At 36.1% G+C, this 16,258-nt stretch overlaps 2 protein-coding genes across 7 annotated transcripts in view; one reads left to right on the top strand and one right to left on the bottom strand.

The window, feature by feature from the left end:
* LOC111059567 (neural cell adhesion molecule 2) overlaps positions 1-14,363 on the top strand; it is a 374,852-nt gene extending 360,489 nt beyond the window's left edge. For all 6 annotated transcript variants that reach the window (XM_039428154.1, XM_039428156.1, XM_039428152.1 and 3 more), the window contains 5 exons: positions 4,437-4,568; positions 5,214-5,357; positions 8,449-8,645; positions 9,772-10,048; positions 11,476-14,363. In XM_039428154.1, the coding sequence (XP_039284088.1) occupies positions 4,437-4,568; positions 5,214-5,357; positions 8,449-8,645; positions 9,772-10,048; positions 11,476-11,699 (974 nt within the window). In that variant the 3' untranslated portion in view covers positions 11,700-14,363. The remainder of the gene's footprint in view (positions 1-4,436; positions 4,569-5,213; positions 5,358-8,448; positions 8,646-9,771; positions 10,049-11,475) is intronic.
* The window catches only part of LOC111059574, a 50,132-nt gene that overhangs the window by 16,711 nt on the left and 17,163 nt on the right, over positions 1-16,258 (bottom strand). The gene's annotated exons all lie outside the window — the stretch shown is intronic.

The following is a 16,258-nucleotide window of genomic DNA, read 5'->3' as shown; positions in this document are numbered from 1 at the left end:
ACCAACTTGCAGAGAATAATTCGCAACAAGATCAGAGAGGCTATGGATCAGTGGATGATTGAAAAGTGCAGTGAGATTGAGGAGCTTCAGAGCAAACATGATTTGCATAATATGTACAAGAGAATCAATAAACTGACTGGAAGAAGGCTAAAACAGAGCAGAGGATTCTTGATGGATGATACACAGAACATAATTGCCACTACTACTGAACAGTTGAAGACATGGGAAGACTATGTGCAAAGGCTATTTGAGGATGACAGGGTCATAAATCATGGAATCAATGAGGCAGACACAGGACCTGCTATACTTCGAGAGGAGGTAATCAGGGTTGTCCACAATATGAAGGCCGGTAAAGCTTCAGGACCTGACAAAGTGCATGCTGAAGTACTGAAGACCCTGAGTGACAAAGAGATTGATAATCTTGTCTTGTTACTCGATAAGATCTACCAGACCAGGAAGATTCCAGAGGACTGGCTCAAGTCAACCTTCATTCCAATCCCAAAGAAGTCAAATGCTAGGCGATGTGAGGAATATCGAACAATTAGTTTGATGAGTCATATACTCGAGCTCTTCCTGAAAATCATACTTGGGCGGATTTTTCGTAAATGTGAAGAAGTAATGGCTGACACTCAATTTGGTTTCAGAGGGGGATTAGGCACAAGGGATGCCTTGTTTGCAATGCAAGTCCTGGTTCAAAGATGCCAAGATATGAACAAGGATGTATATTTATGTTTCATAGATTATGAGAAGGCATTTGACCGAGTACAGCACACGAAAATGCTGGAGATCTTAAAGCAAATGGGGTTGGACAATCGGGATGTCAGAATTATTGCTAATCTCTACTGGAACCAGACAGCAGATGTCCTATGGGATAAGGAGTTGTCAAAAGAAGTAGAAGTTCGTAGAGGGGTGAAACAGAGCTGTTTGTTGTCACCAACATTATTCAATTTATATTCAGAAGCTTTCCTCTCTGAGGCTCTTGATGGATGCACATGTGGACTGGTTGTCAACGGTTAAGTTGTGAATAATCTCAGGTATGCGGATGACACAGTGTTGTTGGCTGGAAATGCAGATGATCTCCAACTGCTGTTGAACCATGTGAATACAACCAGAAATAAGTATGGATTGTGTATGAATGTACGCAAAACAAAGTTCATGATTGTTAGCAGAGAACGTGTCGAGGCAACAGTGAGAATTGCTGGTAAGTTGGTGGAACGTGTACAAAGCTTCAAATATCTTGGATGTTGTGTCAATGAGAAATGGAGTTTCTACCAGGAAGTAAGGAGTAGGATTGAGCAGGCAAGGGTAGCATTTTTCAGAATGAGAGGGGTATTATGTAATCGGAACCTTGCTCTCAAGACTAGAATTCGTTTGTTTTAAAGTGCTACATCATTCCAGTGTTGTTGTATGTGCATGAGGGATGGACCATTAACGAAGGCATTGGAGGCAAAGCTGCAGGCGTTTGAACTGTGGTTGTATCGGCGCATTCTTCGTATTTCATGGACAGAAAGGGTGAGGAATTCTGAAGTATTAGAACGAATTGGGACTACAGTGGAGGTTCTTTACTGTATTAAGAGTCAGAAGCTTCAGTATTTTGGACATGTGATGCGCAATGAGACGTACAGATTACTGCAGTTGATAATGGAGGGCAAGATTAATGGAAGACGCCGGCCTGGAAGAAGGAAAACATCCTGGTTGAAGAACCTGAGAGAGTGGTTCAACATTGACTCAACATCTCTGTTCCGAGCTGCAGTCAATAGAATCCAAATTGCATTGATGATCGCCAATCTCCGTCGCGGAGCCGGCATATAGAAGAAGAAGAAGAAGATAAACTATTGTGTCTTTCTTCAGATTCTTCATCTTCCAAATACCATATTTGCTCGCATACCACGGGCGCCTTTTTTTCTAAAAGTCCAACGCAAAATTCGTTGGTGCGCGTAATATGCGGAGTTTTCCAAATGGAGACACAATACTGGTATGAATAGTTTGTCAACAATGTTTACTTCTTGGTCTGGGTTTGTCTAATGCTCATACTGTCTATTTGAATACTTTCTAATATTTTACTTCTAAAATATGGTTATTCACGTTTTATCATTCTTCAATTGAATATTTTGCAGATGGATAATCATCAAACAGAGTTTACAATAAAAGCTTTAATATTACCTATGTTTGTTTTTTCATATAAACGTTCTCTCATTTCTAAAGTGCGCGTCTTACAAAGGGATGCGTGGTACGCCAAGTAACGTTGAATTGACAGTGCTTTATCTACAGGTATGCTGTCCATTCTGTTACCTGATCAACACCAAAGATTACAGACAGCCCCAGCTGAAACTAAATTTATAGAATAATATCGGAGGGATACATGAGAATTCATGTTTCAACTGATTATTCAGAAGGAGTATCCTATCAGGGACAGACCATTTGGATAATTCAGTTTTCAAATACTATTTTATAATATTAAATAATTAGATTTTCAAATAGTCCACTTTCTTTCGAAAGATTGTGATCTCCAGAAGACCGTTCATCTTCACTCATAAGTTAAGTGTTTTGTCTATGTCGTCTATTCTGCAACATAATCAATACCGTATTCTGTTTATATATTATCTGCTAAATGCTATAATGGCCGCTATATCACGTCCACTGTACAACTGAATATTAGGGCCTCCAAATAACGGTAGCACCGCTTCCTCATGAAACAAAAGCCAATTTCCAAATACATTATAAACATTGAATACAGTACTGTATTAATACAATACAATACTGTACAATACTGTACAATACTGTACAATACTGTACAATACTGTACAATACTGTACAATACTGTACAATACTGTACAATACTGTACAATACTGTACAATACTGTACAATACTGTACAATACTTTACAATACTGTACAATACTGTACAATACTATACAATACTGTTTGAGCATTGCAAATCAAACTTAGTGAAACTATTATTGAAAAAAGTATTTTCCTACGGATACCTTGAAAAGTGACCATTTGTGCACTGATTGCAGGCCGCAAAAAATCACTTTTCCGCTCTAGTGTGCAAAGTATTACTTTGCGTACTCAAGATTTGCAGCATGACAACGCAAAATAGTTAGTAGGTCATATAGAGCATCAGTGCAGGAAAATCAAAATTAAGTTGGTAGCACTGACTGTGGTATAGTGAGGTCCACGTTATAATATGGCAGTGGAGAACGGCGTTGCCTATTTATTATGTGCCTTGATTAATTTTATTATTATTATTCAATTTCGAATAAATTAAGGTTTTCACTTTCCTTGCCCTATTACCATAGGTAAGGAAATTATTGCTTTCCAAAAAAAAATTAAGGTACCCCAATTTCTAAATTTCTATATGTTTCAAGGTCCCCTGAATCCAAAAAAGTGGTTTTTGGGTATTGGTATGTGTGTGTGTGTGTGTGTGTGTGTGTGTGTGTGTGTGTGTGTGTGTGTGTGTGTGTGTGTGTGTGTGTATATGAGTGTATGTGCGTCTGTGTACATGATATCTCATCTCCCAAATAACGGAATGAATTGAAATTTGGAACTTAAGGTCCTTACACTATAAGGATCCGACACGAACAATTTCGATCAAATGCGATTCAAGATGGCGGCTAAAATGGCGAAAATGTTGTCAAAAACAGGTTTTTCCACGATTTTCTCGAAAACGGCTCCAACGATTTCGATTAAAGTTATACCTGGAATAGTCATCGATAAGCTCTATCAACTGCCACAAGTCACATATCTGTAAAAAATTCAGGAGCTCCGCCCCATCTATGCAAAGTTTGATTCTAGATTCTCAATTATCAGGCTTCAGATACAATTTGAACGAAAAATTTCGAGTAAAAAAGATTGAGCATGAGAATCTCTACAATTAATGTTCCATAACATTTTCACCTAAAATTAAAAATAAGCTCGAAATTCGAGAAAATGTGATTATCCAATCATTGCAAACTGTTGGCAACTGTTGATTCTATTAAATGATTTACTATAAAGAGATAGCAGACCTCGTGTGTCTCCAGCTTTATTGCCCTGTCACCAGCTAGCTCAAATTTTGAATAGTAGACTTGAGATGCGCGGGAACACTAGCGTCAGGTGATCAATTTTCATAATGGCAAGGAAAGTTGTGTGAGTGCACCACACCAGATTTTTATTATTAATAAGATTACACAAAAAAACATTTCATGGATTTCGGGAAATTTAACCCATAGTTACCCACTTTTCATATTCAATGGTAACTGTAGGAAAAATTTAATGTGAAATACATGCGCAAAGTTCGTTTGCTGCTCTCAAGAAACCATTATTCCGCACTCGCCTACGGCTCATGCGTAAACGTTTCTTTCGGTGCAGCAAACTGTCACTTTGCGCACTAGTTGCACAAATAACTATTTTAAGTGATTTATGGGTGAATTGTTTTGCTTTCTTGCCATGTAGAACCGATTTCATTCTCGAGTACTCCAGATCGACAAAATGCCACTGAGTACAGCAATTACTTGGTGCAGTGCACTGTGGAGGGGGATCCGGCTCCAAACGTTGTTTGGCTCGTCAGGAATCAACCTCCCGAAGGTGAGCTCTTGCAAATCATATTCAATTTCATAATATTCGAATTTGTATCAAGTAGATATATCATAGTGAGATTCACGTTATTAGGTCAGTGCAAATTATATATATCAAATCATATCTACCACTTTTCTTTTTTCACCACCACCTCAGAAGGTAACTATGTTTCCAGTCGTCAATCATACCTCACATAATATCTGAGGTGTATATATTATGATATATTATATTCATTTAGAAAATTATCGTTTTATGAATTTTCATAATAATTGAGATATTCTGGTAGGCCTAGTTTATTATATTTCTGGTGTTATATCGTAAATCTCACTGATCTGATGATTATCTAATATGCTGATCTAGTTGATACTATATGATTGTTGAGAATATTGTCATTGAAAAGTTTTTAGCGCTGAGTAATGTAATGTAAAGTTATATAACCGAGAATAATATTTTGATCTATTCTCATGAATACATCCAACTTTTAACCACATAATGAATATTGATTTAAAAGATTTCGTAGAGCTGGACAATCAATGCAGTTTGTGGGGAATTCGAATTCTTGTTTGGTATGATTAGAAATTGTTCTGGATAATCTAGTCAATCGAAGTATAGAATTCTATACAGCTTATTTGGAAAGTCCTATTTATTTTGTAGGACCACGATTTAGACCAATGGCCAATGGTCTCTACATAAATAACGTAACTTTGAACGACAGCGGTGTCTACCAATGTAGAGCAGTTCAGATGACAGCCTTTTCCGCAGACCTTCAGACTAAAGAAATTCATCTTAAAGTCCAGCGTAAGTATATCATCCCAATCAATAAAACAGTTAATTTTAATTCATTTAAAATATTATGTTTGTAAGGTATATGTGTTACAGTCGATGGCACACAATGTATTTTTGTCTAGAAGTCTGTTTTATTGAACTTTTTAAAAGCCCTGAGTTCAGGAAAGGCATTCTATTGAATAGAATGGCGTGCTATTGACCTGTTGTGTGGAAACAGACTCATTATGAGAGGAGAATTATATTTTTATTATTTTTCTTTAGCAAGAAAATAACACCCCAAGTGCCTGAGTTACTCACTGACAATGAATCCGTTCCAAGTAATGAAGCTATTAACACTGTATTCCGATGATATTTTACTTAGTTTTCCTCTTTGATTAATGATGACAGAATAATTATTGAATTTTGTTAAACTTCAGAAATGAGGAATTTTAATTTCCATTATGATTACCATCAAAATGGAATGTTTCTAGAAATGTTCCATTGGATGATCACCAAATTAATATTGTGATAGATGAAGATATGCAGGTAAAAATACGTTTGGACGATATTACAAAGTCAATAATAATAACATTTGTTTAGACATCAAACACAGCAATCACAACTCGAGAGTACACTGTTTCAATCAGAAATGGAATACCTAGAACTGTCAACATGTTTGCAAATGATCCAGTGAAATTATTGAGTTGTTTATTTATATACTGTGCAATGAAAACACGGTAAACAACATACTCGACACAGTTATGTGTTGCAAAAATAATCTGAAATTCAAATTCTAAAGCACTATATATTTAGTGTCAAGCTATATACATCCAGTACAATTAAATTTTAGTCTAAGAGAACTGAAATATACTCTCGAAATGTGCAGGAATGACATGTGAGTTGTTCCTATTTACAGCTTTCAGGAAGATCCAATTGAATTCGAAAAAAATGTAGGCTAAGATGTTGAGAGTTCTACACGAATTTTATTTCAAATGAAATATACAGTTAGTTACGAACGAATCTTGATTTCGATGTATTGTTGATGTCACAATCGATATTATATTAAGGTAGTTTATCAATTTTGACATCTGAATTTGCAGCTTTGGGATTAAAAAGGATACATATCTTATTACAACTGTGAGTTCATTAATTTTGAAATCTGTCATTCTGTTCTGGTTTAATTTTTTTAGAGAGAGAGGGAGCTTCTCTGAAAAATATTATCATCCATATAGAATTTTGCCAACCTCATTCAGAAGCTTCCCATTCGGAAACCTGTTTCCTGCTAATAAGAGAATCTTCATTAAAAACTTTGCGCTTCATTGTAATAGTTTCCAGAAGTCGGTTCACGGAGTTCGAAACAAATTTCAGCTCAAGCTGGAATCTATCAGCCATTAATAAGTTGCCTAATGAATATTAATTACAAGCTCACATCACCCAGCATACAATCGACCTCAGAATGCTACCAAAGTTTTACATTGATTATCGTAATTCTGTTAAATCAGGGACAAGTCTCCTGGCTTCTCTTCTCCAACACAATCCAGCTCTCTTATTAATGGGCTCCAAAACCATTGATAAATACTATATTTTTCTTCTCCGCTTCTATCCCTCTCTTAATTTTTTTTTGTGATGATCATTAGAAGCTTCTCCTCATTCTTCCATAGACCTTGATGGAAGATAACAGAATAAAAAATATTAGTTACCAAATAAAGGTAAACTTATATTTTCCTGAATAATTATTACTAACTCAGGTATGAAGAGTTATGCCAGGTATTCTTAGAAACAAGGAAGAAACATTGCAGTCTGTAACCACGTTTCCTTCCCTTACATATTGATAATTGGATTACCTTCAAAAAGAAAATCCTACTATTCCTGAGTTTGAAATTGGAAACAAAATAAACCATCCATGAGTAAACTTTCTATCAGGAGAGTTGAATTCTGTCAACAATATTGGAAATGGAATTGGGATTGTAATTTTTCGAGTATCATCTTTCAAAATAATGGAATCATCAAGGTGAAATAAAAAGATGTTGTCAATTTCACAACATTTTTATTTGAGTCCAAACTAGTTTCGATGCACTTGGCATCATCATTATTGGTAGACTTGGCACTTGGCATCATCATCAGTGGTAGACTCTACTGCCAAGTGCCAAGTCTACTTATAGAATTAGGTCATAATTCTATAGTTTGAACTATAGAATTCACTAGTTTGGACTCAAATAAAAATTTTGTGAGATTGACAACATTTTTTTATTTTACCTTAATATGGAGAAATTTCACAACATCTCTGTGCAAAGTGTTAATTTTAATGGAATTATTCCTGAAATGACTCTTATCAATATTCATGCTTATTTCTGAACAAATAGATAAAAATAAACAGCAAAACATTGTAAAGTGGTTACAAGTTGTTATAATCACCCTAAAATCTGCTCAATTTATACATTTTTTCTTCTCATGTATGTCTAGGCATGTCCATGACAGGTTCTAGTTCCAGTAGATTACAAAAAATTATACAGTTGGAATAATAGTGCTACTTGTCTTCATTCATCACTAAAATATTTCCGAGTGCTACAGTCGTCTTTGAGGTACCAGGTACCATTTGGATATAATAGAGATTTTCTGCTCAAATTATTGAATGCGCTGCCATTTCTTCAGTTATAAATAATGTCAGAAGTGGACTCGCTTACATTTTTCCACCCTATTTTACTCCTCTTTACCCTTCATTCCTTACTTTCATACCCGCTACCTATAGGAAACCATATAGTACCTGTAGTTGACTAGGAAGAAAGAAATACTTGAGAGGGCTACCCTTTTTCAAATCGTTTACTCACTACATGTTTCAACATTTATGTCATTATCAAGTGAATGATTTTGACATTAAAGAATTTAAAAAAAGGTACTTTGATTTTAATTTCTCTCTATTCAAGAGTACCCTTAACGAAAGAAAGGTGATTAGTAATTGGCTAGTTATTTTTCCTCCTTTCATTCTATTCAGCACACCCTATCATAGAGACTGTTTTTGGATTTTGTACATGAAAATATTGAAATTTTCCAAGTGTAATCATCAATGAATTTTTGGCCAGAATTTTAATTAAATAGTATATTGGTGTAATTTTTGCTGTCATAGACAAACCGAAATGGAAGAACACTAGTGAATCAACACAAAATCTTGCCTACGGCTATCTTTCGGGGGTGGTGAACCTGACGTGCGAGGTGATAGCAGATCCTGAGCCACAGTTCGTGTGGAGGCGGCACAACCACATTATCAACCCCGACCATCACAACGCCACTCTCATCAACGAGCCTCAACGCAGCATACTTCAGGTTAGTCACTAAAACGTGTATATATCTTTCTTATCTTATCTTTCATATCTTTCTATATCTGTCTTATAACATATATCTTTCTCATTTTGTCCTCACTGCTATCATGGACATGGACATGGACACTGCTATCATGACGTCACCAGGTGGTGTACTAGCATCTATCACTACAGTATAAAATGTTTAAGGTTTCACGATTGTTATTATAAACGCATGTTTATAATTAATGAATAATTTAGTAAAACAGTGACAGCAAATAAAACAGGGTCTTCACGTTTCCCTTGGGAAGTCTTCTGAGAATAATTATAATAATATTGAATGACCTGGCTGGCTCAGGTCTGATGTCAGAGTTTTCAGGTCATAAGACATGATCATCACATCACATATTATAGGAGAATGATTTTAACACCTTTGAGATTACAATTATCAGAAGATAGGCGAAGATGACTAATAATCTCACGGAGGCTTAAACATTTTTCAATTGAAATAATATGAAGGTACACCGACTTTGCTTATTGTAAATAGAAACTTTAGAGCCTAGAATAGCTACCTACTGATTAATTTCCTGTAAGATTAACTAGCTTCCAAAGATGATGTTGGAGAACGGTATTTATTCGGAAAGGACAAATCAATCACAATTAGGCTGTTAGAAATAACACGATCATTACACAATTTATCTCGAAAGCTTCCATGACCAATAGTTTGATAGAACTTTTTATCTACGGAATCCAAGAAGATTCTCTGAGAAATCCATCGATATTGAAGAAGATTGAAACACTCGAGCGTGATTTAAGATCGATGGTATTTGATTTCTGACAAAATGTGTGTTTCTTTCACACGTTTACTTTGAATCTGTTTGATCCAATCTACATTTTTTTCCAGAAGATAACTCATGTTGCTTGTCTGATGGTTTATATACATACATGGGAGCCTTAAAAGGACATGCATTGGTTTAAGAATCGTTCTCGATGATTCAGAACCTATCTAAAGCTGTAGCTCCACTCTCATCTGTCATCATAATTACCATGAGTCGCATTACCTATGCACAAGCCTAGAGCTTATGTTAACATCATCTTCAGCAAAAAAAAACTGGATTGAAGCTGTTCATCGTTATTTGTGTTATTTGCAGCTGCCCGTGCACAACGAGTCGACATTCGGAGAGTACAAGTGCGAGGCGAGCAACAAACTGGGTCGACTGGAGCGCATCATAATGCTGCAGAAGGGCGTGAAGCCGAAGCCACCCAAGCAACCCCTGGTGATGTCAGTGGCTCGCCACACAGCCGTCGTGCAGATCCCCCAGCAGCCGGCAGAGGACGCCATCATCGGCTACCGCATCCAGTTCGTCTTGAAGCAACCGGGCATACAGCACACGTGGGACGCTCCCGACTACCAGGACTTCATGAAAGGTACGGCTCAACAATTTTCTCAATAGACAAATCAACCAATCTCACATTACACCCTTGCAAATCTCAAATAGTCTTATTCTCTCTCATCTACCAATCTTATTTCACGCCCTTGCACATCCCGAATAGTATTATCCTCCCTCATCTTCCACTCTCACTTCTCACCCTTGCACATATCGAATAGTCTTATTATCCTTCCTCATTTACCAGGGAGACATGACTCAACAACTCACATATTTATTACATCTGTCAAATCTTATTCTTGATCTTGTTCACTATTACATTACATAAATAGTCATGACTGATTCTCTTCATCTTCATCAAACGAAACAATAATAAATGGTTTGGTAATCATTATTGTTTTGGAGAAATAATAATATTGAAGCTTTGAATTCGGTTTGTAACTCAGAACCCGATACTGTAATAAAAGTGATAACATATTCATCAGAACATCTCATTTACATGCTTTTTCGTAATAACATCTTTCTATAAGATGCATTCTGATTCTGATTCTCACAAAACAAAATGTATTTTGGCGTCAAATTTAGAAAGCTCTTCCGATATATCCCGGTCGTGTGTTGATGGGAAGTATATTATTTTGTATCCTTCTCAGAGATTCGTCAATTATTTGTTGAAACACTGTCGATCAATGTATTCACATCACAATATTATTTTATTGTTATTTATATTGCATCCAATCTTTATTCTCATAGATTATTTTTCATACTTTGTGAAATTTTTTGAATAATTAGCAATACTGTCATCTCATGTAAATGAGTGTATATTCCAGTTGTAACATACATGAATGAGGAACTCTAATCCAATCTAAACTAATCTAAAATATTAATAATGACAGTTATGGATGTTCAAGAACTGGATGTGGATGTCCATCATTCACATGAGAGAGAATGGTTCATAACATATCTAGCAGAAAATTGCAAAATATTGAGCAACTTCAACATAATATTACATTACTCATACATGAACTGAGCTAATGAGACGAAACCTCTTTTTCTCAATCTAGAGTGGTGATAAAACTCATGTCTAAAACGTTGAAGCAGCGATTGAATCTGTAGTCGCACTGATAAACTATCGATAAGAAATAAATCAAGATCCATGCGGCTGCTACTTGAAAAGCCCAATTTTCTAAATATAATTCAAGAGTTTGAAAAACGTTTCTACGTGGTTTGGAACTCACCTTAAGCTGTAGGTCCACTCATCTCTCATCATCATCATCATCATCATCATCATCATATTATGTTCCATTACTCACACACAAGCCTGAAGCACATGTGGAAATCACCCTCAGCTAAAAATAAATGAATCTATTAATTTATCAAAGTTCTCAGTAGTAGTGTCAAATCGATTTTAATCTCGTGGACTAATTGAGCACTGAATCATAAGCTTTCTTTTTCTTGTGTGTTGATTAGAAAATGGAGGTCCAAATAAGTACACGGTGATTAACCTTCTGGAGAACACGCCATACGCACTACGAGTGTCCTCCAGGAACGCAGCCGGGTTGAGTGACTTCACTGAAGAAGTGTCGTTCCGAACATCCTCCTCAGACACTGGCTCAGCTCCATCAGTCAGGGCTTCTCTCAATCTGCTCTGTACACTGTTATTCATCAGCTTAATCGTCGGTGAATGCCGTTGAAAAAGCGGATAGGAGTGCAACGTGTATTATGGTACTTTCGAAGAAAGAAAAATTCGACAGTAGTCATATCGTGTTTGTAATGCTTTGAGATTGTTCAATAACAGGGTGAATAATATTATTATGTCCGATTGATATAGTTGATTCAAACTTTATCAAGATTCATGAGAAGCGTGCAAGGACTGAAGCTGCGTTGTAAAGATTCATCAGAATGACGACTCACCTAGTCACTTGACTTAATTGTCTCCAGGAGTGAATAGAAGTCATTCACCAAGTTATATGCTATATTCTATTATTCTTATGTATGTGAAGTACCCGAAAGTGTGTACGCGTGTATGTGGTGTGTGGGTGTGTATTCTGTGTATGTCTGTGAGAGCCCTAAATGTCACTCTCGATTGTTGTGTGGAACTGATGTGATTATATTGATAGTTACTGAGCCCCTCTAAATGTCACTCTCGATTGTTGTGTGGAACTGATGTGATTATATTTATAGCTACTGTATTGTGTGGATTACAAAATGCAATTTTGAGAAAAAGACGATCTGTCTTTTCACCAATCTATTGTTATAACTATTGTTCTCAAACATCAAAAAATCAAGCTATGTGGCTATCACTTTTCTGAAGTAGCCAAGTGTTCACTATCTGTACTATATCAAAATGTCGAATCCCATTGTTTTTTTATCAAGCAATTCATAAATCTGATAAAAGTCATATGTATTAGGGCACAACTATAACTTAAACATTTGACGATGGCAAGCATGGTTCTATTGATTATGATTATCGGAATAAAATTTGAAAAGACTAATTATGTTTGTAGAATCAATTATCTCGCATAAGAAAGAGAAATATCCAATCTTGAATTGCGCTGTCTTAAATTATTATTTGTTATTAAACTCATATTATAATATGAAGAAATATCACCTCTCTTGGATGTTGAGTTCTCGACTTCCCCGACACTGGAGAATGACCGAAACCAAAGAGACTAGTTAATAAAATAAGTTGTGATATTCGTGTAGAAACTCAAATAATAAAAATTCCATAGAGCAGAATTTGACGACAGGTTTTAAAAATAGGTGAGCTCCTCTATGAGTAAAACCATGGAGGTATTATCCTATTTCATTCTTGCGTATGCATTCTCCATAATAAAACACAACTGTTTCTTAATCATTGCTAAGCTGTTTTTCAATTCTCATAATTTCAAAGGGGAAGTAATCGTATCCATAAATGACTGATTGTGAGTGGATTAATAATTCTTCCAGGCCTATAGTATACTATTTTTCTCTTCAGTTGTAGCATGATCCTGGTGCTTTTCATTTTGTTTCAAGTCTCCAGTACTTTTATCTTACCGCAGTGTTATTCAAGTTAAGAGGGTATCACTTTTCATGTCACCTCAAACTGCACTGCACAAGGATTGTAATCCTTCTTTATATAAAATTCCATTCATGTATGGTAAGATGCTCTCCAATCATTAAATTACCTGTATACATTGGTCACAGAAATTTTAACCACAGTAATATACTAACTCAATGGAAGGATTTTTTAATTAGTCACATCTACTTCTAATAATAATAATAATGATAGGAATGAAAAAATTGTTCGATGAAATTTTTTTCCAATTACTATGTGAGAGAATGACGTTTATGACTGAATTTGGATGATTGGAATTCAAGCTACTGAATTATTATATTTCTAGCTTCTAGAGAATGAAATAATAAGTTTCAGATATTTTTCATGAGAACAAAGTACATCGTCACATCCATTTAACGTATATTTGATTGTATTCCATAATTTTCCATGAGAAATATTAGTCAATTGAATTTCCCATCGAGGAAATTATTGATGTTGAGAAATTTTATGTTCAATATTCAGGCATTCACTTCGTTACTGTTCTCTTTATTCTGTTGATTTTTTAATAACTGATATTTATGATGTGCTACATAAAAATGCTTAATTTTCTATCTCCTCCCTCTTTTACACTAATACTGGATGTATGTTTTTCGCACAGGTTTACATCTTGTAACATTTAGAACTTGAAACAACCACTTTTACTATTACCTTGATTATTTTCCATTGTTATCATTATTACGAAATATATTATTGTGTGAGTTGTATTTATAGGCTTAAAATCTAAAATTAATAGGCTATATTAGAGAATATATTTAGTTATTTACGAGTCCCGTTCCATGTATAATAATGAGAAGAAATAATAATATTGATATGTTGAGATAGCCTAATGCTATAAAGTACATATATGCAGAATGTATCCGTTTTTACTTGAAAGATATAATAAGTGTAGTGTTACGTTTTGCTATTGATACTTCTATTGATCAAATTGGCATCTAATGCTTCAAACTTTTTATTGAAAAAAACTGTAAATAGATTTATGTAACAAGTCATATTATAATTATGTAGAATAAAAAGTCATTCAGATAACTTTGGAATAATGACTGAGCACAACTGTGTTGTTGATAATCTCTTATCAAAAACTATGAATATTTACTATTTGGATAATTTATTTGCTGAATGGGATGAGACCTCTATAATGTTTTTATTTTTTACATCCCATTATGTATATTTTTTCTACTTTATGTTTCAAATGAAGCAGTAAATGGAGATTTTGATCTGCTGTGTATCTGTTTGGAAGTAATAAAATTATAGTTTGTCAAAATGTTTGTATCAATTACCCTGAGCAATATGGAATAAAAATCTACACACACACAAGCCAGTTTCTCATCACTGACATCAGAGAGACTACGATGAATGACTCATCATAATAAAATTATGAGTTACAAAGGGACTGTGATAAATATTTTTCTCTATTCCTTCAGCATTTTCCTATTCCTAAAGCGATTCAGTTATCTATTATGAAATATTATCGATATATTCATTAACATTCACGTGAATCGTTATATAGTCAGGGCGCAAATGTTATTAATAAGGCACTCCGTGGTCATTTTTGAGTAACAGCCGTGAAAGATGTCTTAATTTCTTCGTTAGATCCAGCATAATAAGAATCGTGTGATGATAAGTCGAAATCACAGGCAAAAACCTCTGAAATAAGATGGCCTCAAAATTTTCAGGGTTTTGCTATATCGCTTGTATTTCAATAACCGGTCAAGATTGTAATGTCTCGGCTAGATTAGATATTATTAACTGCTTTTACCAAAGGGTAGACGTGGTTAAAGAAAGCTAATTTTTTTACTCTATTAAAGTTTTTTATAATTAAACATTTTCTCTACCATTATTCACAACAATTTCGACTCGACTCTGGCTGCCTAGCCTAATACAAAAAACATTGGAAGAGATTTGGAATGGTACATTAAAAAAAAAAAACCTATCGTTTTGCAAATTAAGTTCGATCACCCCTTGTCATTTGAGTAGGATTAATTTCGGGACTCACCCATAATGAAGACGTTGAAGAAATCCATTAAATGATGATTTGGGTGATCCACACTCCCGAAAAGAATTGGTGTCTGAACGCGCTCCGTTCGCTTCAACGGTTAAAATAAGAGTGCACGGAAAGAATGCAATTTTTGTCTCAGGTCCGACTCTTCCTAGGCCTACACGTGGAAACTAGACTACGGCAGGGGGGAAGGAGAGCCGAAAACTGTTGATGGGACGAGTGGATGAAAACTATCTTTCCCAGGCTGGGATGCTAGCTAGGCAGTTCCCAACCCTGAAAAAGATCCTCACTTCGTCCATCGGTTAAAAAAATGCAAGCTTTCCGTAGCCTATGCTAGGCAGCCATCAAATAAAATATTGCGTTCTAATTTTCACTAATTTCAATAACACTACTTCCAATTGCTTCCATTACATCACTCCCTCCCAAGAAAAAGGGCGCACTAGGATTCCCGCGGCTCCTCACGATCCTGGGTGGGTGGTGTAGAGTCCTCTGCAACATCCATTGTAGAGGGCTGCTCTGCTGATACCAAAGCATCCATGCTCTGGGCTGGGTGATGGTGGCGGTCACAGACCAACCCTGCAGCCAGTGCAGCGACAGCAGCAAGGGTGGCTCCAAAGGCGAGTGCTGAGGTGAGTCACCATCTCCACCCCTCAGCATTGGGTGGATCTTCCAGGGATGTCAGATGGTGTAGCAGCTGGTCAATGAACACCTTATCCACACCAAGTTCACCAGGTTGCAGGCAACCCTCAGTCTGATGATGGTGGATGCCCTCCAGTAACTGCTCTCTCATCATGCCTTGGATAGTTAGCATGAGAGCAGGAGGCACACTAAGGAGTGCCAAGTGCTTCTGAAGATTGAGGTGCCCTCTGGCACGAGCTGATGGCAGGATCTGGTAGTGGGACATACTCAAGGTTCAGCCAGGTGTTGCCTTCATGTGCCCGGTTCCATGGAGTGTCAACTCATGTACAATGATCTGGTTGCCCTGCTGACATTGCGAGACAACCTGCCGCTTGGATGCTACACTGTACATCCAGGTGTTGTCTTGATCATTCCAGACTCAAGTGTCTGCTGGGTCGACGGCAAGCACAGTCAGCTGACACTGTTGTTGAGCTGCAGCAAGGTCGTTCAGGAACAGTTCACTCAGGCAGGATGGATGATGC

Source organism: Nilaparvata lugens, chromosome 5 (genome assembly GCF_014356525.2).
Source record: "Nilaparvata lugens isolate BPH chromosome 5, ASM1435652v1, whole genome shotgun sequence".
Classification (NCBI taxonomy): Eukaryota; Metazoa; Arthropoda; class Insecta; order Hemiptera; family Delphacidae; genus Nilaparvata; species Nilaparvata lugens.
The sequence above is the reverse complement of the archived record's forward strand: the minus strand, read 5'-3'. Positions and strand labels throughout refer to the sequence as shown.